Genomic DNA, 24950 nt, shown 5'->3' on the forward strand with positions numbered 1-24950 from the left:
ACACCACTATAATTGGTAAGGATTTGGCTAGTTTTTGGCTTGTCCAAGTGTCACCTAATCATTGAATAGTTTCTTGCCAATTTGCCAATTTTACCAATTTAGTGGCACTACACCTCTCCCCCTTATAGGACCAGCTTAATCTATTTATGTTTTGAGCAAAGGACCAGGACACAAATAATAGCTGAAGAGGAGGACCGGGTTCTTACCCTCGTGCGATGCCGTTTAGCCATTATATTCTCTTTCCTTTCAAAAATTTAATTTGTAACATTATTAGCACTAACTTATGAACTACCAACAAAAGTAACCCTTAAATATTGATTAGATGACAAAACAGTCCCATCCACTGCACTAACTAGTGTGGTCCTGTGAATAGTATATGCTCAAGAATGGTCAACATTAACATAAATTTTCTTTGTCTTTTACACCATAAATCTTTCTTATTTTGTTTCGCATTACTATTAACATAAATTTTAACCAACTCTACTTAAGTGTGTTGGCCAGAGATATTTTCAAAATCCACTATGTAGGCCCGGATGTGAGTTTTCCCCAAAGTCTCGAGTTCGAGTCCTGGGTTTTCATCTCAAGGTATTTTTCATGAGGATGACGTTGAAAGTCCAACAAATCGTTAGTCAAAATTGCTTCTAGCACGTCTGAATCGAAACTAACTTTCAAAAAAATAAATAAATAAATAAATATTAACATAAATTTTCTTTGTTCAACCAAGATAGAGATTTTCTCAAATTTCCTCTAACTTTAACTTAAAGATAATCTTTAAATCGTAATGCTTGATGTTAATCCAATTATTAATATACTTTTAATTTGACCTCTCAAATTATTTTAAGAGAAAATTATATTTTTCGTCCTTCAAATTGGCAGTTTTTTCAGTTTTGACCCTAAAGTGAATTAATTATAAAAAAAACCTTAAAGTTGGTCAAAATTTTCAGTTTTGACTCCATGTCTATACGCCGTCTATTTTGACCGTTAAGTGAGGGGCAAATTAGTCATTTCGCCGTCTTCTTCTTCTACTTCATATTTTCCTTCTTCTTCTCCTTCTTATTTTGGTTTCATCTGTTAAAAGGAGGAGGAGGATAAGATGAAGAATAAGAAGACGGCGAAATGACTAATCTACCCCTCACTTAACGGTCAAATAAACAGCGTATAGACGAGGGGTCAAAACTGAAAATTTTGACCAACTTTAAGATTTTTTCTATAATTAATTCAATTTAGGGTCAAAACTGAAAAAACTGTCAAGTTAAGAGACGAAAAATGTAATTTTCACTTATTTTAATAAATAAAATCCTAATCTCTGTTCTTCTTGTTGGAAATGATCATAACTTTTGTTTTAAAATAACCATATGCATTAACTAACATAAAACTACATAAAAAAAAAAAAGTCTAACAACCTATTAAATTGTTAATAAATAAGAAGAAAATGCCATAAAAGTATACCAACTAAGTAATAAATACTCTTTTTTAATCTTATCACTTAATTTTGTCATTTGTCTTCATCGTATGATTAAGAGGATTTTATTTAGGCTATTTAATTAAGATGATTAAACATTTTTCAAACTATAAATACTATGATGTAAATTCATCACTATAAAACAGTCAAGATCTAAAACGATAGTTGAAAAAAAAAAGGAAAGAATTTTAGATGTCATCAATAAACCTAAACAATTATAAACAAACAGACATAAATAAAACAAGTTACCAAACATATATATATGAAAGGACGTAAACAGAAAAAGTTATCGAGTGTTCACATACATAAACTAAGCGGACATGATCCATGTTTATTTTTTTTTCATTTAACTATATACTCCATAATACACAAGTCTTAGTTCATGTTTGTTCGTATATTAAGAGGTTTCGAATCAATACGACTATACTTCTATATTATTATATAAAAATTATAATTTTATGCTAAAAATTAAAAACAATAAGACAGATGAATTGACCAAACTACTCTTAATTAAATCATCACACGAGCCTTCAATATTACACCAATATTAATTCCTTATATTATAAAATATCTTTATTACTCTTTTTAAATTAAACATTTTAGATCAATTACCTACACCATTTGACAATAATCCACTCGTCAAGTGGTGAGTCACCAAAGGTTTTATCGTTGAGGTGGAGGGTTCGATCCTTGCCAAGTGCATAACAGACCCTCCGTTAAATTTTCTATGTGCGGGAACCTCTTGGAGGTTTTCTTTGACAGCCGACTCAGTTTGGATGTAGCGGGATCCGGTTAAGACAACCGACTACCCACGCTGAGTAGGTCCTTACCATATTAGGTAGGGATTGCGTCGACATTTCTATAATGTGCACCTGTAAAAAAAACTACACAATTTGACGTCGCTGCCACCATCCGCCACTCCCATCACACCACTGTCATCACTGCTGTATTGTTCGGGTGCCATGCTAATTGTCACTAAATGTTTAGTTTGTTAACAAGTTTAAACACTCTGAAACACCTTCACCAAAAGTAAAAGGAGGTGGAAAGCCAATTCAAAAACCGTAAGATTGGGAGGAGTGGTGATGGAGATAGGGTAGGACAACTTACACCATATAACATGTGGGGTAGAAAGAGTTGCCCTTCAAAAAAGATAGAAATTGGTAGATTTTAAAGAGTGAGATAACTTGCGCCATATGACATGGAAGAGTGGTGGGTTGATGTGATTGGTGGAGTGAGTTTTTTGTTTTGAATTTGGGCTGGTCAAACACAAATGGGCGAACCCTCAAGTTCGTTGGGCAAGGGTTTCGATTGAGGGGGGAGGGGGGGGGGGGTTGGGGTCGAACTAGGGCGGAAATAAATGAGATTTGTCCCTTTTTGGCTCCCACTCCGCTTAGGTTATAAAGACTACATATTTATGATGGGGATCAAATGATATATCTATAACAAGTATTTGCTATATATCCACAACAATGTATGTTTTACACAGTTATAAACTATACAATAAAACATGTACATTTGTTATAAATGACTAATACGAGTAGTTATTATAGATTTATCATTTTAATAACAAGTGTGGGAAATCTTCACCTTTTCCAAGAAACATTCACTCCAAAGTCCATATTTCTTTTCACCCCCTTAGTCTTGTACATTGTGCCCACCGACCCCCTTAAAACAGTAAAGTGAGAACAAACCAATCTCTATCTCTCACATATTCCTATAAATAACAGTTGTTTCCCTCTCATTTTCTCCCCATTCTTGAAAAAGAAAATATATATTCCCAAAAATTCCGCCATTTATATCCTTTCCACCTGCTTCCTTCCCACAGTAAAAAGAATTGAAAATGTCCGCCGGCGAAAACCCAGGTTCCGCCGGCCGTATTTCCGGCATCAAATCAGCACTTCGTGTCATCCCTAACTTCCCTAAGCCAGGTTTACTTTCACGTACATAACAAGTTTATATCATATTCTACTAGTATATTTTATTTACACAAAACTGAATTATGATTTCATAAATATTATAGGTATAATGTTTCAAGATATTACTACATTGTTACTTAATCCCAAGGCGTTTAAGGATACAATTGATCTGTTTGTGGAGCGTTACAAACATGAAAATATATCTGTCATTGCAGGTATATTTATTTTTTACTCAATTAAATTTTTGGGTTCTTTTTTTTTAGTTGAGTAATTTCATCATGGTTTTACCTTTTAGCTATATTTGTTTATTTGGAAGTAGGGTCTAATGATGAACTTTACACACACATAACCAAAAGAAACAATAGATTAACATCATATGATTTATGGTGGATAATGTTGTGTAGTAATATATTATAATGCATTGTTATTTTTATATTATATCTATATTATTATATTTATATTCACATAATATATTTTATGTTTTTTATTATTGGGATAATGTCAACAAATATATAGGTGCAACTTTTGTTGTTAGTCATCGTACTTTGATACTGTTCATGGTAGTCGTCATAAGTCATTTGAAGTTATATATACATAGGACCCCCGAGGCTTTGCATTTCGCTATTTTAGAAAGAATAATGTAAAAAAATCTCAAAATTCTTCTAACAATGTAATGCAATGAGGAGAAATTGAATATTTGAATGAATTATATTTGTCATGTAGTTATGACATTAGATGTAGTTATGACATTAGGAGGACTATTAAATGAATATGTTATAAAAATAAATCATTTTCGGTTTAAAAAAAATTGAGATAAAAAAGATTACTCCTAATATCTTCTTTGAGAAAATTATTATAAGTATATGTTATAATTAATTAATAATTTTATACACTATTTTGTTCTAAATATATATGGGGTTCTACTTAAATGAAACGATCTTGTAATAAAAATTGAAGTTTTTTTTTTTGACAAAATAAAAGAAAATTAATAATAAATTAATACATATCATATTCTGTCGTTAAAAAAATCATATCATAAAACCAACCGTGGGCAATTAATAAGTAAATGAAATCAACAACTAATATCACACTAAGCCATGACCTTTACTACCAATTCTACTCTCCTCGTTAAAAAATACAAAAAGATTTGTTGTCACCCATTCTATAAAAATTATAAACGTGAGTGTAGGTCTCTAAAATTATTATATTATACTTATAAATATAAGAAAAATGAGTATGAGGCTGTTATGCATTCAATTTGGGTGAAAAACCTCTCACATACCAATATTTTAATATTTTGAATAAATGTTTGGTCCCCATAATTTTTATTATTAAAAAAAAGGTATGTGAAAAGTTTTTCACCCAACTTAGATGCCTAACAGTCTCATATTCTCTTCTCCTATAAATATATAAGTATAAATATAAATGACCTAGGACCCTTGGGTTTAATATTATGGTCACACATTTTATTGAGATATGCAACAGTTTTTACAACTTTAATGACGAAAATTGACCGGATCAAAATACATTGGAGTAGAATTTTTTTTCTTAATACGTAACATATAATGGGATCATATACATAGGCACTAGAATTAAGTTGCCAAATGATCCGACTCCATTATTATGTAGACTTTCTTCTTAGGTAAGTTTTTGAAAACTTTTAATTTAAGATGTGATACGTAGAAAACAATACATCTTGTTCACTCTACATTGTACTTGGAAGATTAGTCTAGTCTACTACTCGTACGTACTATGGAGTAAAAACCGTAAAACAAGAAAATCAAACTGATCTGTTTGATCCAAAATTAAAAATCCGAAACCAAAAAGACTAAATCCGAAGGGAACGAAAACTGGAAAACGGATGTGATAAGTTGATTCGAACCGGATTTGAGTATGTTACATATATGTATATAAACACATACATGAGCCCACACAAGTCACTGGATCATTTGTTAAAGGGAAAGTGAGAAATTATATTTTGTAATTCATGTTTAAGGATGGTGAGTCAACAGACATGAGTTTTATGCAGGATGCGTCTTGGGTATCAAGGCGATATATGAGACCAGAATGTTCTCACCCATTTAACCTTTATATATAAATATAGATATAAATATAAATATATATATAAAAAAGTGAGTATGGGGCTATTATGCATCCAACTTAAGTGAAAACCTTTCACATACCAATATTTTAATATTTTGAATAAATGTTTGGCCCCACATGATTTTTATGGTCTAAAAAAAGGCATATGAGAGGTTTTTCACCAACTTAGATGCCTAACAGCCTCATATTCCCTTCCCCATATATATGTATATATATATATATATCAAAATTTACAATTGCCTACCCTTAAAGTTATAAAGATTTTATTTATTTATTTCTAAACTTATAATTTCTTTAAAATATTAAAATGATCTTTCATATATGCAACCAAGGCTAGTGTAATGTAACATATTTTTAAGAAAGTTGTTAACTTTGTTCAAAAATCTGTAAATTTTGTTCAAATATATATCAAACATATTGTATATAACAATTTAAGTAGTAAATCACGATAATTAGTTAAAAACTTAAATTACATAAATATAAACTTTATAGAATCCAAAATTATATATAATACATATTTATTTATCAACAAAATGGTGAAAGACGAACCATGAACCCATGAACGCAAATAGCATTGGGTTGCCCAATCCTACCATATAACTTCATACCATGAAAAACCTCATGAGGTCCCGATAAGGGTTTAAAACCTCGATCGCGTGAGTAAAATTTAGATGACTCGTCATTTTATCGATGGCATTGACAAAATATTAATGTTGCTAATAATGAGTATATAAAGAATCAATTAATTAACAAAAGTTGAGATATAAAAGTACGAAACTATTATTGACTATGAGGGTTGGTGTCCGCGCGTTGCAGCGGTTAAACGTTGATGATAATACAAAACAGTGGAGGAGGAATCGATATGTGTGTGTAAATAGAAAAGAGAGAAATAAGTGACTGTGTGTTAGATCTTGGTATGGTGTTTATCTGATTATGTTTAGAGATATAGAATTAGAGGTAATGTGTGAATTATGTTAATATAGGGATATTGAAAAAATTATTGAACTTCCTAAAATAGAGAGTACAATATTGCTTTATAAAAGATTATAGATTATAGATATAGATAGATTATAATTGATTAATTGACAACTCAAATTTTATATAGTTTGATATTAATTAATATTGATATATGGCTTTTACCGTAAATAGAATTGAAATTAACCAACCTTTTCAAGTAATTAAATTGAGGGTAATTGTTGGGTATGATTTGGTTTTGAGTATTAAAAAAAAATGCGAAATGAAGCCTTTAGGGCTTCACTTAACGTGCATAAAAAAGGTTATACGTTTTCATATTAAAAGTCTACCCTTAATTTTTATGGTAAATGTACAACTATTTAATGCACCTTAACGAAAGCCCTTAGAGCTTTGTTTAACAAAACCCAAAAAAAAATCGAACACAAATAAATAACTCAAAATTTTTAACTAACTATAAACGAACAAAAAAAAATATTTGTGATATTTGCGCATCACCTGTCGGGAAATGATAATAAATCCATGACTAGTTTTGATATATACACCACACAATACAAACTTTACATCTTCGTTGTACAAGCATGTACAAAACATTGTTGTTGTGTATATATGAATGAAAATCTTTATACTTATAGTTTTTATCACTCCTTTTTAAGTTACCACAAAAATACTCAAGTGGCATGACATTCAATATTTTTGTTTGGAAGTGAAATGATGTGAACGTTTAGTTTTTCCATTAAGTTGCTGCTAATAATGGGTAGTGGGGAATTGAACGGCTAAGAGTGGTCTTAATTTGTTTGCTAAACCATGTGCTCTATCTCTATCATGATCCAAATATTGGGTGGGATAATGGTGGTTCTTGTTGTTAGAGGGAAGCCATATGGGTCCCTTGAAGTGTGATTATTATTATTATTATTATGGATATATGAATTGAAAACATTTGATAATATACACACATAATATATATCTACAGTACATTTTTTTTTTTCAAATTTGTTAGGTTCCATTTCATTACAATGGAGATTTTGTAAAGATTTCCCACTGTTTGGATTAGATGCTTTTGAATTTGAGCCTCATCTCTTTTCACTTTTCAACCTATAGATTTTATCCTCACCCCACGTTGTTGCACTCTTTTTATGGTTCATCATTGTATGATCTCTAAGTGTCATAGTCTGATAATCAATTATTGTTGGGTAGATCATTTGCAAAAGGTGGATTGTCTACTGTAATCTTTGTTTGTTTATGTTACTCTACATCTTAAATAAGTTTTTTGGGTTTGTGCATTTCTGCTGTTTCTTGTCTATTATCATAAATAATATACAATTTTTTGAAGGCTTTGGGTTTTGTCGGTCATATATAAATATGAAACACTTATTGGTTTAGACATTTGACATACTTTATATGGATTAGACGTGTTTTAAGGTCTTATAAATATGAACTACTTTGTATGATAGACGTGTCTAAAGTGTATATCCAAAAAAGAAACCATTAGATTAGAAGTGCTTTTAGGCTTATATATGTATAAGACTAGATTAGATTGGATTTTTGTATCATTACTCAAATTATTACACATGAAATAGCTTGATAAGCTTATTTAAATCGAGTTTAAACCAATAATTGGTAGCATGTAAGTTATCGTCTTGTGGTTAGAACTGTTCCATTTGTTCATATTCCGTATTACATTATAAACCAAATACATGTATACATTGTAACTTTTGGCACATTAGTTTTGGTAAACCTTAAGAGTACGTGATCGAATTTCCTAATCACAAAACAATTTGACATATTTTGGCTTATGGGTCCAAACAAAGTATGTAACTCAACAGCCGTATTTGATATGGTAACCTTACTTGTTAACTTCTTGTCTTCTTTATAAGTTTTTTTTTTGTCATATAATGATAGCGTTTGATACTATATAGAGGTTATCTCAGAAGGAATATCATCGTTTGGTCTGGCTATTATTTTAGGCTACCATGTGAACTTCCTTCCACTCACAAAACTCTTAAAAACTATGAAGTTTTTGATTAAAGCCCACAAAATTAAATTCACAATATAGAATAATCAATATCAGTTGTTCGCCATTATGAGTGTTAACAGACCTGCTGAAACTGACCAAACCACCCAATGACCCAAACCGAGGCAAGTGAGGTGCTTAGGTTCGTCTGAAAAGTCTGATGCAAGTCCGGTTTGGGTTGAAGTTTTTCAAAACCAAGGTTACCGATTTGATCTGGCTTTCTTGATCAAAACCGACTAAACCGCTTGTACAACCCTAGTTACCATGTCAAAAGTATAATGTGTTACTAAATTTAAAATTTTTCTATTAAGGTGAAAATAAGCCTAAACTTGTGGTAGCTTTTAATGCAATAATCCTTTTATAAACTAAGGAATAGGCCAAGTTCCATCTTGAATTGGTGACAAAAAAGTCTTCTGTAGTAGTAGGTATTAACATTATAACACGCCAACTTAAATGCCTGACATCAAAGATCATAAAACTGTGTCTAAGTATTTACTAGCATGTGTACTATCATATGGTTACACAAAAAATTATATTCGTCTTTAATGTGAGTAGCTCAAGCAAACTCTGCTAATAGTCTGACACCATAGGTTACCATTTAAAACATTTAGTCACACATGATTAATTTGGGTCCTTGGGTGTGTCCAGTTCCTCAAATGTCTATTATTACTTGAAGTAGTATTTTTCTAACTACTTTACATTTAATAATCATAATTATACGAGTAATTATTTTGAGAGTTTCAAAAGTACATATATATATATATATCTTGGCTCCACCCCAACTCTTCTTAACACTGTTTCTTAATTCCATTTGGAAAATCTATTTAAAGAACACTTAAACATATTGTTTGATATCTAAAAGATTTACTTTTTACGAGTAGCAATTATCTTAAAACATTGTTTGTTGCCGTTTAACAGGCCATTTTTAATATGTTATCGGTTTCTCCTTGTTAGAGGTATTGGTATGGAGGGATCCTCGCCTCCTCTCATGCCATTACATTATCCCTAACACCTTCAAACACCCTCTATGTAGTGGATTATCTTTGTATTTTGTGTATCATCTGATCTTTTTAATATATATCTCCTCCCAAATATTACTGTTTCCAACTTACTTCATATTTCATATACTTCATTTCCCTGAATAGCCCTCTTCAGTCAATTAACAAATTCATAAATTAGTTAACATATATATAACAGAATAGTTGACTTAAGGTATCAGAGTTTGTCCAAAGTCCAAATCCCTATAAAAGCATTTAATCATATAATTACATTATTACTAAACAAAGTTTATCTTTATTAAGAAGTCTCTGTCATCATATTGTTTACATGATAGTTGTATATATATTATATATTATTATATATATGTTTGTCATGGTGCTGTTATTGTTAAAAGACAGTGGACTATTACAAAGTAGTCCCTTTTGTTCTACAATGATTACAGTACCTTTTTAGAGTTTGTCCAAAACAGCTATGACGTTTTTAGGAAAACAGACTACCTTTTGGTCCCATGATAATCATCAAAAAAGTAATTGGAATTCACTTTTTTTTTCACAAGATTCACTTTAATTTGGACAAATGGTGATTGATATTTATGAATGTTAACGAAATATGATATAATGATATGTCTAAAGTACTCCTATATGACAGTAAAACATTTGCTTTATTCTAGGAATTGAAGCTCGAGGTTTTATCTTTGGGCCTCCAATTGCACTTGCAATAGGAGCAAAGTTTGTGCCATTAAGGAAACCAAAAAAGTTACCCGGTATGTTACACTTATAACTTGAATCTTTGAGACATATATGAAATTTACTATGAGATGAAAATTTCCGAGGCTTTACATACAGGTGAGGTGATATCAGAAAAGTATATACTGGAATATGGATCGGATTGCCTTGAAATGCATATTGGAGCAGTTGAGTCTGGAGACCGAGCTTTGATTGTTGATGATTTAATCGCTACTGGTGGCACTCTTTGTGCTGCAATGAACTTACTAGGTAGCCTTTAAAATTTATCAATATGACGACTAGATGCTCTGAATGGGCTAGGTGTGTGGTGGGTCAAAATTGGTTGGAATGAGCTAAGGCTTTATGCCTATGACATGAGACTCTTATTACATGTGATTACAAAAGTTATATTTGATCAATTATAATCTTAGTTTTTCTAGATAAAATGATCTTGGAGGTTTTATGTATTAACGTACACTATAGGTGACTTTTGCCTGTTTTCCTCTATGCTACTTTTTGATTTCACCCTTTCGAGATAAACTGGCTCTACCCGTTTATTAGTAAATGGGTCAGAATTGGAAGGTGTACTCATGCCTAATTTGTTCAGTTTCTTCATACGGAACAGAAACGTCTAATGTTAAAGATAAACGTTTTAAGAGGTTCATGTACTCATTTGAATGTTTATTTAAACCTAATAATACACTTGTTTTCCAGAGCGTGCAGGTTCTGAAGTTGTCGGGTGTGCTTGTGTAATTGAAGTACCGGAGTTAAAGGTATGGTTTCTTCACACCCCCGTTTGACCTTCTTCTTCATAGTAATTATTTAAGATGCATTGGTATAACTTTCAATCTTTCATGATGTCATTATGTATGCAATATAGCCCTATTACAACATTATTATCAAAACTTTCAAACAAGGAAATATTAAGTTAAACTTGCAACAAATGCAACTTCCATTAATGAAGTTAGAGTTAGTTTTGGGATTTAAGAGTTAAATAAATTAAATTTTAACCTTAATATCAATAATAAAATGCTTTATTACAAAGCGAAATTTGTTTTGTATAACCACTAGCTTTGATTTCACACTCAGATAGTAACCGATAGTTTAAGTGTGTAAGTTCTTACCATTTGTAACTTTGGAAAAAAATAAACTTCTGTGAAAACAAAACAAATCAATCTTAGCTAGAAACCCATGTCAATGGACCAGTTTATATGAATATATTGGATTAGTGTTCAACTCCTTTTCTGTAATGTAGGGTCGGGAGAGATTGAAGTCCCATGGGAAGCCGTTGTATGTACTTGTTGAGTCAGTGTTTGAGCCAACTTCCCAATGAAAAGTTATCTTTTCTGCATTTGTGGAAAAGAAGTGTACATTAGAGGGGTCTTATTGGCCATAACTCTCTCATGCAAATCCGTCTCAGTGGTAAATTTTGGTGATTAAAACCTTCGAGGCATAGACCATTTGTTTAGATTCTTTTTATCTGGTTGGATTCATATACTGTCTGACTTCTCAATGACAACGATGAATTTGATTTCACCAATTCACTTATTTACGTGTGTGGTCTATTTTTATCTTTGTAGCCTATGTTCTTCACAGGGCTTCTTGCTTGAATTTATCATCATCAATTATGTTACTATATGTTATTACATGTTCACAATGGCTTTATTGATTTCAAACATAGATAATCAGGAAAAGAGTTTTTTTAGCTTAATGCAAAATTATACACTTGTAGATGTAAATCTACTTTGAATATTACTTGGAGTTCTGCTTTTGCGCATACTCTTTGGGAAAGAATGAAAAATTGAAATAAGATGGCCGAAGGTTACAAAATAATTGGGCTAAAATTTAATCCTTTAACGTTTAGAAACAGGCAGAATGAAAATGACCCACTAAACATCATTTTTCATTTTGAGCCTTAACATCCTGGCCCAACAATCAAGAGCCATAAAAATTCGTACTTCCGTAGTAGGAAATAGAAATGGAACTATACTTTCTAATCTTATACACAAACACAATTGATGTTTACTAAATGAATATAATATAATCTATTTTGTACTTAATTTCTATAAATTTTTTCTTAGATGTGTACTAGGTTGTTTGTGATAACTGATAAGTAATACTCCGTACTTTGCGAGAACCTTAAACAAATCTACCATATATCTATATCTATATCTATATTACTACATTATAAAACATTTGTTTCTTTTAAATTTTTTTAACTTTTTAACAATGTATACCTTCTAATTCATAATGTACAATACATCTATATACATCTTAACCACTCATTTTTTTTTCTCTCTTCAAATCTCAACCATTCATTTTTTCTGTCTCCTCTATAAATCATTTTATTTCTTTAGCTCATTCAATATCTTTTATCTCAAAAACCGTACATTGATAAATTATAAAAATTATATGGATGTTCTTAAAATTTCATGCTCTTTCATTAGAGATGTCATTCGAGATACTTTCAACGAATTTTTAAATCCGAGGACGGAGCTCGTACGGCTAAGGCATTTGGCTTTCGCACTCTATGACCTATCACCTTCTATGACCTATCACCCTTACCATCTCACCGCCGCAACGCTCCGGTATTTACTCTCGTAGTATATAACGACTATTGTTATACAAAGCTATTTAATCAAATTAGTAAATGTGTTCAAGGGTAATCGTAAAACTGTTAGCGATACTCGTTTATTATATCTATATTTACTATATTATAAAGCAAATAAGGTTTTACTTTCAACTTTCAATTTCAACAATGTATACATGATAATGCATGATGTACCATATATCAATGACCCACAACTTTCAACTTTAATTTTCATCTCTCTTCTCAAATCTCAACCATTCATTTTTTCTTTCTCCTTCATAAATCATTTTATTCGTATACCTTATTCAAAATCTTTTATGTTAAAAAAACGTACATCAATAAATTATAAAAATTATATGGGTGTTCTTAAATTTTCATACTCTTTCATTGAGATGTCATTCGATATAATTTCGATAAATTTTAAATCTGAGGGCGGAGCCCGTATGGCTAAGTCATTTGGCTATCACACTCTATGACCGCCCCCATGATCTTACCGCCGCAACGCACGGGTTTACTCTCGTAGTATATAACGACTCTTGTTATACAAAGCTACTTAGTCAGATTAGTAATTGCGTTCAAGGGTACTCGTAAAACCTAGCGATACTCGTTCATTATATTTGGTGAATTGCAATCTACTAACTATTATCATTAGGGCTATATTCAAGGATTATGCTTAGCAAACTTAAAATATACATACCTGTTGATATTTATCTTTTCAAAAAATCATTTGCTATTTTTTTTTCTATATTACATATAGCAGTTTTCAATGTATTTATAATTTAACTTGCAATCAGTATGAAGAAAATCCTAGTCTGTATGTTTTTTTTTCATATAGGGTAGATTAGGTTTCTTTGGCTATGTTTATCTTTTTTTTTATTACTCGTATTATTCATTTTCTTTGAAAGATGAATTTCGCTTGAACTTTTGGGTTGTGATTCGACAACGGGAGGTCAAACATACGTTGTCTTAACCAGGTTTGCGCTAAAGAGCTCCCTCGAAATAGAAATGCCTATTTCAGATACCCGATGGAGGAAAAACCTCCTACCAATCCGTTAAAAGACACGACGATTAGTAGAGGTAAACCCTGCCTCTATAGGTGGCAAAATGAACCCGTAGGATGCAATTTGGATCAATCTGGGCTATATTAGAAAACAATTGGATCTTATTGGGTTCTATGTGGAATTGTGGATTTCACGCGGGTCATGATGGATCACATAAAAAACGTCTCTGTTTGTTAACGGGTTGAAATGGACGGAAGGAAATATGATTACGGGTACTGTCAGTCAACTTTTACCCACGAGAAGAAGAAAAGAAAAAGGTTGGTACAACTATATCTGTGATCTGTACAACATAGTCAAGCAGATGCACCTTTTCTTTTCGTTTCATTTTTTAGTTTACATAGCCTAGTGGGACCCTCCATACATTAGAGGTAGAATTAATTTTTCATCGACACACATACAGCATGTTAATTGCTTTTGATTCCCTTTTACACTTGCATTTATATATATTTTTATTATTCATATATATTCAATTTCTAATTATTATTTATTTACTATTTTTTTGCACTTATATTTTTTCAGGATGATAAATTTGTATAAATAGTCACTTCATAAATTTATATATATATATATAGTTAGTTTTTTCGGATTGACTATATAGTGAGATATGCATGTATTATAAAAGATATTGGTTAAGATCTAATATTATATTGGTGTTGGAAATAACCTAATTGTATTGATATAGTTAAAATGACCAGTTCCGACTCGCGTCCGTTTTGATCCGACCCAATTTGAGTCGTTTATAAAATTGCCCGTATTGACCCGAGCCCATTTTGACACGGACCCGTTTTGACCCGTCACTCAACCCGATTCGACCCGTACATTTTGCCACCTCTACCTGCCTCCTTATATTTGAATATGATAAAGTTCAAGTCAAACCCTCATAGAGGGACTTTCTATGTTAATCCTAAGACTTCATAAGACCTCATGAATGAGAGGATGCACTTTCAACCATTGAATTAATCCTTAAGGACTAGTATGTTTATCTAGTTGCTTCTTTTGTATACATATATAGGGTATTCTCTACAAGTGTACATGAACTAGTGCAATACAAAGTCATACAATGTCATACTACTTGTTTTGTAATGTCCATACTATTTGTTTTTAATGTTATTATAAAAGTCAAACGGGAATTGCTTTATTTCCCTTTGCCCATTATGAAGAAAATCCTCGAAAGAAAAATAAAATGCACCTTATAGGCTTGTACAATGGTAAGCCTTACAATATAAGTTGGGCCAAAACTCTTTTAATATGCAAAACAATTGGGCTTATAAATTACTCCACTCTAAATTCTTATACAGTGTTTAACAGAATTTTATCCAAACCAACCAATCCCATTCCTCAGATGACGTCATCACCATCACCACCACCACCACCGTCGTCGTCTCCCCTCCTCCGCCACCTAATCGCCATCGACACCGCAATCTCCTCAACACTCTACACTCTAACACAACCAATCTTCCCACGCCCGTTCCTCAAACTCCTCGAAATATCCGGCGACGGCCGTCTCTTTTTTCCGATCATCATCGCCTCCATCCTCTCCCCTATTCCGTCATCCTCACCGATCCTGCTAACCGTCCTTATAAACCTCCTAATCGGATCATTACTTGACCTAATCATAATCGGCACAATTAAACACCTGGTTCGCCGGCCCAGACCGGTTTATAATAAACACATGTTTATTAGTTTTGCAGTTGATCATTGGTCCTTTCCAAGTGGCCATTCTTCTAGAGTTTGTTTTATTTCATTTTTTATTTATTTGTGTACGGATTTATTGAAATCTGATGGTTTGTTAGGGTTTGGTGATTTTGATATGAGTGTTGTGTTTAGTAAGTTGAATGTGATTGTTATCGGTTGGGCGAGTGCTACGTCGGTTTCTCGAGTTTTGCTCGGCCGGCATTTCGTGTTTGATGTTGTTGCTGGTGCTGGTATAGGTGTGGCTAACGCCGTTTTCGTCTTTCGTTATTTTAACTGTGAGCTTTTTAGCAATATTATGAAAAAGGAATTGTTATATTCTTAAATTATTATTGTTTGTGATTTTGTAACTTGTACAATTTATATGAGAAATCATTGATTCCGATTGCGTCTCTTTATTATGTTTATATCTTCTTCCAAGTTTCTATGCTCGGAATTATGTGTAGATATTGCATATTTATGTACATTGTACTTTTACTTTGATTTGGGTTAAGCCGATGCTTCCAAAGACGCTTTTACGGTCTATAAAGATGAATTTGTTTAACGCTAAAAACAATATAGTACTCGTAAAATATCCGTGAATGTATATTATGTCAACAAATATGATATCCTTTATTGAAATGTTAAACTCATGACCAGTTGCATACACTTTCTTTGTGGTGCTCAACGTTTTCCAGTTGTTGGATGCCATGCTGCAATGATTTAATTCTTCCATATGATGTAGATATTATTGCTCCATATGGATTTGTTAACGCTTTGGAGCATTTTTTACAGTTAAGTTGCGGTTGAAAGCTTTGTATAAAATCATCATGATACGGCTCTAACGACGGGAAATGCTGCAATTTCTTATCATCAATGGGTAAGTTCTTTGTAGGGTACTAATTTATTGCACTTGTCACAAAAGGAGCATATCCACTTCCCTTCAAGTTCCTTTGTAAACATATGTTTCTTATTTTCTGGAGCAGAAAAGTTGATATGAGGTATCTCATTATTTTGCAGTTCATGTTCATTATTGTGGATATGATGTTAAATCTGAAGACACTCTTTATCAATATGAGGTGTGAAACTTCTATCCATAAATATGAGTTGTCATGTGGGGTGCTTATTTTGTGCTTTTCAGGGTGGCTAAATGAATCTCAGTTTTTATGTATCACGTTTGCGATTCAGAGGTTGCCCTATAGTTTAGTTTTCTGAGTGTCCTACATGAATAAAGTGGCATATGCAAATCTTCTTTAATCTGCATGATTTATCTAACACCATGTCCTTATATTGTTAACACTTTTTTTTAATTGAAAACTTCTAATTTCTGGCATACTAAATTTAGTATGTAACTTAGGTTGACCTAAACTAAGTTAAGTTAATAATATGAAACGTCAAGTTAATGGTTATAAGCCTACTATAATTTGTCTATGTCGAAACGTGAACTGTGAAAAAAAGATCTATCTGCCTTGTGAGAAGTAGTATTCAAATAGTGCCCCATTAGTTTTTGATCTAGATTCTAAGTGACTTTTTCATGTTAACATGTTATTAAGTCATTATAACCCCACAGGCCCACATCATGTGGCGGCGAATGAGATTAAAAGAATTAGCAAAATGCAGTCGATAATTTTGTATCGTAAGCCCCTTTGTTACAGGTGGTACCACTGCAAATGCTTTAATTACATTGATGGTATATGGCAGGCAACAGTTACTGAATTTTCATTTTAATGTTCTTAATGCTTCTTTGGGTTTCTTCTCGAAGAACAATTATCTACACTGATACATACAAAATATCTTGTCATAAAGGATAATATTTGCTCTTTGATGCTCAACATTTTCCACTTGAATAATAGTAATCATTTGCGTCATGGGTCCTCAAGTTTATCTTTGTAGCCTACTTCTTTGATGCCAGACTAATTCATTTGATTCTCCCATGACGTTGATGTTAATGCATCATTTGGATTTGCTAACCTTGTGGAGCTGTAAATTGTTGACTTTTGAGGTATATCTGTATGCGTAAAGAACATGCCAGTTAGGTATTGATGGGATCTGATATAGTAGTCATACATTTTGTACTTTAGTCTTCACCTTTAAGAAACTATATGATTTATGTATGGGCATTTCCATTGTAAACAATTGATGGTCAGCAGGTAGCTTAATTAGCATTAAATCTGTGTGGTGATTCTGTTTTCTCAATTTACCGTCAACATTTAGATGCTGATTATTATGTTGAATTCCTTGCTCCTTTGGGAAATAGGACTTTCACTTGAAATTGAACTTATATTGCCTGCTACTGCAAAACATATGATCTATATCAATCTTATATCAGTGGTTTTTTGAAGTAGCATTTTCTTATGGAACTTTATCAAACAAACCATTGGTTTTGTCAATTAGGTTATCCGAATATTTCCTCTGGTTAGTCTCTTGATTAACATGCTTTAAAATAATAGATGAAGAGTCTAGACAAGTTTGAGCGACTTTTGCTGTAGTCATTTTAGCTATCGTTATTGGTGATATATAGTGGTCCATATCTTTGTAAGATGGCAATCCTATCTTACCGGTTGCTTGCTGCTGGAATGGTGCTGGTAGTGAGTTCTGCTTTTTCTAAATATGTTGACATTATGATTATCTCTAGGCGACCTGATTGCATGCAATTCTAGCTGACATTATACTTCCCTAGTTGTTCCTTTGTTTCTTATATATGTAACGCTTCTAAACTTGCTACTTGTTTTTTTCTTTCAACTTGTGGAATACTTTCTGAAGGTGTGTACTAAATGATACAGATAAATAATACCATGGATACTAATAACGTACTCTTTGGAAGTTGCATCAACCATTTGAATGATTCTCTTTTAGATTTTAGGATTCTATACCTACATAATAATATACTTCTGAATTTTTTAATGGAATAATTTCTATCTGCCACGAGGCGTTTGTAAAATAAAATAATAAAAACTATATGAAAACAAGTGACCTGTTTTATTTAATAAAAGAAAACCTCGACATATTCTTTATAATTACCATGCTTGTATTATTCTGTTAGATAGTGCGAATATAGGTGTAATTTTAAAAATTTCACATTGATAAACCATATGCTTCACTTATTTCTGATGGTAACTGTTAATGTCTTTCATCACTTTGTTGCATTACAGCTACTTGTATTTATGTTTAATCTGTATAATTTTCACTGGTTTTGTTTCAGTACAACAGTTAAACTATCATTATAATTCTGTCATGTCATATCATGAATACTTCAAGAGGTAAGCTATTACTGGGACAGAAGTACCACTCCTTCGTTGCACTTTGTCACACAATGGGAAGATACCAAATTTCGATCATGTTCTATTGATAAACCCTAACTATTATGCTTCCTGTTTGTTGGATCAGAAATTGCGAGTGTTGTAAAAATGATTTTTCGTAAGCAGTTAGTGCTCATTATTGTGCTAATGCTTTCTGGAGACAATCTTAATCAAACTTATATCCATTTATTTGTGGGGTGCGTATGTGATGCCCTTGAAGGGGCTAAATTCATCGTAGTTCCATGTTTCGCATTTCTGGGTGTCCTACATGAATGAACGCATATGCAAAGCTTTTCAAATCTAGATGTCCCACATAAATAAGGTTGTCTTTCAATTCGCTAGGTTTTTGTGACTAGGCTTGTTTAATTTCTGCCATGTTATATTGCAGAAATTAATTTGAGTGGTCGGTGGTCCCTAACCCCTAACTCCAGCCTATGGCATCAATTATCAGATTTGTGGTGATAAACCTTCTATAATTTGTATGTGAAATGTGAAGCGTAGAACATGAATGGTCCCGGTCCTGAAACATTTAGCTGTGTCTTGATAAAGGAAAATCTGTTTTTTGGGAAACCCTATTCATATCGTGTCGGGCATTTTCTAAAGTGGATTTTGTGCATCATTATCATGATAACATGTTGTTTGAGACATTGAAACCCTACATAATTTGGTGATTAATGAGATTTAAAAGGACTTGCAAGATGCATTCTTTATTTCTGTTCTACAAACCCCTTGTTACAGGCTGTGGTACCACTGAAAATGCTTTAAATCACATTGAATGTATATGCCCCCAAAAGGTACTGAATTTTCTTCTTGATGTTCTTAATACATTTTTCAGCGCATTCTTGTAGACCAATACATTCTATATTCTCATGCAAATAGACATATATTGTATGTATATGTTTTTGAAAAGGGCAAATGTGAAAGGGTTTATGGCATACAAATGTAACCACCTATGACCAAATGGTTATGTAATGTAGTGACCTATTCATGTGGCTATGTAATGTATGCACTTATGTTTTCTTGGCTATACTATGTAAAATATGTACGGACTTTACATAGTATAGCCAAAAAAAATACATAGGTTCTTGCATTGATTGACCCAAATAAAAAGAACCTTACATAGTATAGCCAAGAAAACATAGGTGCATACATTACATAGCCATCTGAATAGGTCATTACATTACATAACCATTTGGTCATAGGTGGTTACATTCGTATGCCATTATCCCAATGTGAAAATAAAAGGTATTTGAGGGATTTTTATAAAGTGCTGTCACTGCAGAACATGGGTAGGGGTCTGCTTTATAATCAACTGCTTGGAAAAAAGCTTTTGGTCAAACTTTTTTTGAGAATCTTGAAATGTAAATACCTTCATTAGTCAAAGATCATGAACTCTTAGCTGCATAGTGTGGGAAACATGTGAAGTTCTTTATTTTTATTGTCATTATTTGTAGCTTTTTGACAATAGTTTGTATATATCTTTCTGTATATACACTAAAGGATCTTAAAAGTATATATTTTTTGTTAAAGTTTGATTAATTTTTTAATGACGACTATGTCAATGTTAACGGTAATTAGTCCCGTCAAAAACAAAGTATGAGCGATCGATGTGGGATGTCAACGGTTTACCCCTACTTGCATGTAAAAAGACTATTTTCATAAGAACCTATTTGGTGGATTGTTTGTGACATTATTATAGATTTTTATTAGGTTGCAGTAATAGAGGACCACATCTGGATATTTGACCAAAAAATTGATAATGTGAAATAGCATATGATTCTACTTTGGTGTGTGGATTTAATAACCCAATGTTGATTCATGATTGATAGTAGATAACATGGGCAGAGAGATTCAGAAGAGGCTGACACAATTGAAAGAGATGTGCAGGGATTTAAAACAACAAAATATAAATTTTGAGAGCCGAAGATGACAGGTCAGCACTATAAATTCAGTCCCACATGGGGTCCACTATATACATATATTACATGTATATGTATATTATGCAGAAAAAAGGTTTAGCTCAGGTGTTGTATACCAGCTTTTATTCTGTTATTACTTATTAGGTTCCTTTGCTCTCAGAGTCTCAGCCCTGTATTTTTTTTTTTCAATCTAATTATGTATTCTTACTTTTTGAGTTATTTTTGGAAATAAAAAAGAAAAATACAGAGCTTATTTTTAAACTATTTGATCAGACTTTGTTTCACTTACCCATTACAAAAGAATTTGGTTTATTTCTCTTTTTTTTTTTTTTTTAATTTTTAAATTTTTTTTATTATTATTGCTTTATGAGATATACTAGTATAAACAAAAAGGTTTCTTTTTTATCTTTGAACTTTTGAAGTATCTTATCTACTTAAATTGAAAAGCAAAAACAACAGCATAGTTGGACATATACCAAATATATGCAAACTTTGTTTTTCCCTCTTTTGGCCTTCGCTTTTGTTGTGACAATCTAAATGTTATGGCAGTTAGTAAAATGTGAACCAAATAAGTTTTACAGTACATAAAACACAATGTGATGTATTTCTGAAGTGATGGTATACTAGTATATTCCAAGAGTTCAAAGATGGTATGTTCCAAGAGTTATTACAACCATATATTCCAAGTGACCATGATTAGATGTGATCCTATGGCTAGAATCACTCAGGGCCAAGTATGCATGCACACAAACACACACACACACAATTGTACCTGTGTGCGTATTCTTCAATGACAGCTTATGATGTCTCACTGGAATTCCATGTTATCTCTGATATGCCCTCACATCTCACACATTCGTGACCAAATTTGATAGGACACCCCTCTAGTCTATTACACATACATATGTTGCGTCTTTATTTTGATATCACATATGAATGGGACCCTTCAGAACATTTACAAGATCATGTATGCAGGTAAATCTTTGCAAAGCTAAGAAGTGTTGATATGTGAAACATGAATGTTAGAATGAGTTGCACCACGTATTAACTGTAGTTTTTATATACAAAAATAATAATAATAATAATAATAACTAAAAAAATTTAATATATATATATATATATATGGTTGTTTGTATACTGGCAGTTAACAGGGGGTCAGTACTATGTTTTGCATGCATGAGCAGTCAGTACTACTTATAATTCGATATCAATAATATAAAGTTGCTTGCTTGCATTATCTTATAAACTTTTTGGTAAAGATTGTATCGTCATTGAGTTGCCACATCTCTTTCTCGGAGATAGCATTATTTGGATCACATGATTGTCTGGAGAATAAAGCAGGTATATGGATAAATTCTATTGGTTGAGGGTAAAAATGCATCGTCTTTTATCGTAGTAGTTACACTAAGAGGACGCATGGTCATCATGGAGTGGACTTGTCTATTTGTTAGTTTTCAGGATTAGCTACACTCAAGGGTGAAATGATAAATGAGTGTACAAATTTTTTAAGTATGAAGTCCCTAATGTACAAAGAAGTCGGGTTGTAGTGCTTAGTTCTTTGGTAGCATAATGATATCATATTGATCGAAGCGTTAGCAAATTGGTTTATAGATTAGGGGGTACTTGACTAGCAGTAGTGGTTCAAGGCTAAACAAAGACTACAAGCCTGAGTTGTGGAAGGCTCCAAAATTGTGTATCTATATATATATATATATATATATACATGATCAAGTGGTTGGGCCCTCGTTGGGGAACTGAAGGATGGGAAGTTGGATTGGAGACTCAAAATTGAATCTTGATTCCTTGTGGTTTTGGGCATTTACCTCTCGAATGTGTGGTCATACGTGTTATCACTTTTGTTCTGCAAGAGTGGTAGGTTCTAACTTCCAGCATACGATCCACCTCAGATGTCATTGTTGGGGTTCGAATAATTAACATATAATACTTGTTCAAAATAAAAAGAAGGATCTGCATCACGAACAATGGAGGTACTTGAGAAAATGAGAGTTTTTGGCGTTATCTCTCTATATAACTAAGAGAGGATAATTTAATTATTTTTCATCACTTGTCGTCTTTATTATTACTTTTTACGAACTTTTCACCTTTATATTCAACATTCCGGATCCCATACATTTGTTATTTTTTAAGAAAGAAAAAATAAAATTAAACCAAAAGGTACTTTTATACATATTTAATTAAGAGTAAATTACACTTTTCGTCCCTAAAGTTGGCATGTTTTTCACTTTTCATCCCTTAAATGAAAAAATTACAATTTTGACCTTAAAGTTGGCATATTTTTTCAATCATCGTCCCTCGCCAAACGTCGTTAAGTTTCAGCCGTTAAGTCGGACACGTGTAACACACGGTGAGGTACTGAAACTGCAAAAAAGGACAAGTTCATGAACGAAAACTGAAATTTAATTTTCTATTGTCATCATCTTCATCTTCTCCGGCTGACTTTTGTCGGAAAATTTGCCGGAAAACTTAAAATGCCGATATCTCACTTGTTTCTTCGAATTAGACTACGAAACCTCCACCAAACTTCTCAAAGTTAATTTCTGCACGAATTCTAACAAAAAGATTTCAGATTCAATACTTGCCGGAAAACTCAAAATACCCATAACATGGATTTTGAGCAATATTTCTGTACAATTTAGCTTGTTCCAATAATGCAATATTTTTGTTTTCGCAAATAAGTCCATGTTGGATTAGGTGTATGTGCTCCTCACTAAGACACCAATGGTGTGTCTCATTTATTATTCCATAAGCCATACACCAAAAAGAAAAGTACAAAATTGGGAGAGACCTTCATGTGGGTTCGGTTTTTGTCAATGAGGCAAAGACATAAGATCAAAAAATTAGAAATATATATAAAGAGGGACAAAAGGACCAGGAGGCCTGACAAGCCCCTGCAACTCAAATATTTCAGATCAAAAATTCCGATCATCGTCACCTGATTTTTAGTTTATGTAATAGAAGTTCAAAGCAATTTACAGTTTGTTATTTGGTTGATTATAGCTCTTGTTTTATATTTTGTATAGAAACTTTAAATCCGTTGTTCGTGAAATCCTTACGTCGAAATCTCATTCTGAAAGTTGTTACAAGTTTACTGTTGATTCATTTAGTATTGTGTTAAGTTTCATAGCGATTCGTTACCTTTCATTTTTGGCGATTAACTTAGATGTTAGTTTTATCGTAAGGTTTTCGATATAGTTTACTGGTCAATCGTTAAGGTTATTAAGTTGTTACAATAGTTAGATTAGTAGATTGAGGTACAAAGAATTCAGGTGTGACAACCGATTCATTGATTCATTGGATCTCGTTTTGATTATAAGTTATTCGCACTCAAAGTTGTCAGTTCGTACAAGTTCCATGCTAGTTTGTTGAGTGTTTTGGTCAACTAGGTCTTGGTTACAATTTCATTTACGATGCTTTTCATTTACATTTCATGAAATATCGACATTTTAAGATTTTTTTTTGTTAGGATTCGTGCGGAAATTAATTTTGAGAAGTTTGCTGGTGGTTTCGTGGTCTAATTCGAAGAAACGAGTGAGATATCGGTATTCTAAGTTTTCCGACGAATTTTTCGACGAAAGTCAGCCGGAAAAGATGAAGATGATGACAACAGAAAAGTAAATTTCAGTTTTCGTCCTTGAACTTGTCATTTTTTGCAGTTTCAGTCCCTCACGTGTTTTGCACGTGTCCGACTTAACGGCTGAAACTTAACGTTAATTGGCGAGGGACGATGATTGAAAAAATTTGCCATCTTTAAGGTCAAAATTGTAATTTTTTTACTTAAGGGACGAAAAGTGAAAAACGCGCCAACTTTAAGGACGAAAAGTGTAATTTACTCTTTAATTAATAATCTATATATATATGCTATAAGACAGTTAAACTAATAACTTATTAACCAATCACATCACTTAATTTTATCAAATTGACTTTTGATGATGTCATCATTTAGATAAACTACAAATTAAAAATCCTGATAATTAATATCCAAATATACTATTATATTGATATTTATATTAATTTATAGAAAAAGTCTCATTAATATACACTTTTTTGTTTTCCATCAATAATTTACACTTTGTAGTCTTGAATACTTAATCTATATATATTTTTAGCCATCAACTTGAGAGAATTCTTTAAAACTTGCAATCATTTAATTAATTAAAAAAAGTTCAACATATGAAATATTGTATACAAAAATTTATTT

General features: G+C 32.1%; 2 protein-coding genes and 1 long non-coding RNA gene across 4 annotated transcripts; all 3 read left to right on the forward strand.

Moving 5' to 3' along the window:
• The first annotated feature begins 3199 nt into the window (after positions 1-3199).
• On the forward strand, positions 3200-11739 carry LOC122604204 (adenine phosphoribosyltransferase 4). The gene is made up of 6 exons (XM_043777100.1): positions 3200-3390; positions 3483-3593; positions 10137-10229; positions 10312-10461; positions 10906-10964; positions 11447-11739. The coding sequence occupies exons 1-6, from the start codon at positions 3303-3305 to the stop codon at positions 11522-11524; spliced, it is 579 nt and encodes a 192-aa protein (XP_043633035.1). The 5' UTR covers positions 3200-3302; the 3' UTR covers positions 11525-11739.
• A 3374-nt stretch (positions 11740-15113) lies between these two features.
• Positions 15114-18934, forward strand: LOC122585372 (probable lipid phosphate phosphatase beta). Its single transcript, XM_043757505.1, has 4 exons — positions 15114-15812; positions 16309-16393; positions 16534-16592; positions 18716-18934. The coding sequence occupies exons 1-2, from the start codon at positions 15185-15187 to the stop codon at positions 16356-16358; spliced, it is 678 nt and encodes a 225-aa protein (XP_043613440.1). The 5' UTR covers positions 15114-15184; the 3' UTR covers positions 16359-16393; positions 16534-16592; positions 18716-18934.
• Positions 18935-19223: 289 nt separating this feature from the next.
• LOC122585373 lies at positions 19224-20995 on the forward strand. Of its 2 annotated transcripts, none has more exons than XR_006321694.1 (2): positions 19224-19606; positions 20642-20995. It is a non-coding gene; the product is annotated as an uncharacterized LOC122585373 (long non-coding RNA). The 2 variants fall into 2 exon arrangements; XR_006321693.1 differs by having other exon boundaries at positions 20645-20995.
• The last annotated feature ends 3955 nt before the right edge of the window (positions 20996-24950 follow it).

The sequence above is a fragment of the Erigeron canadensis genome, chromosome 1, assembly GCF_010389155.1.
Source record: "Erigeron canadensis isolate Cc75 chromosome 1, C_canadensis_v1, whole genome shotgun sequence".
Taxonomy (NCBI): domain Eukaryota; kingdom Viridiplantae; phylum Streptophyta; class Magnoliopsida; order Asterales; family Asteraceae; genus Erigeron; species Erigeron canadensis.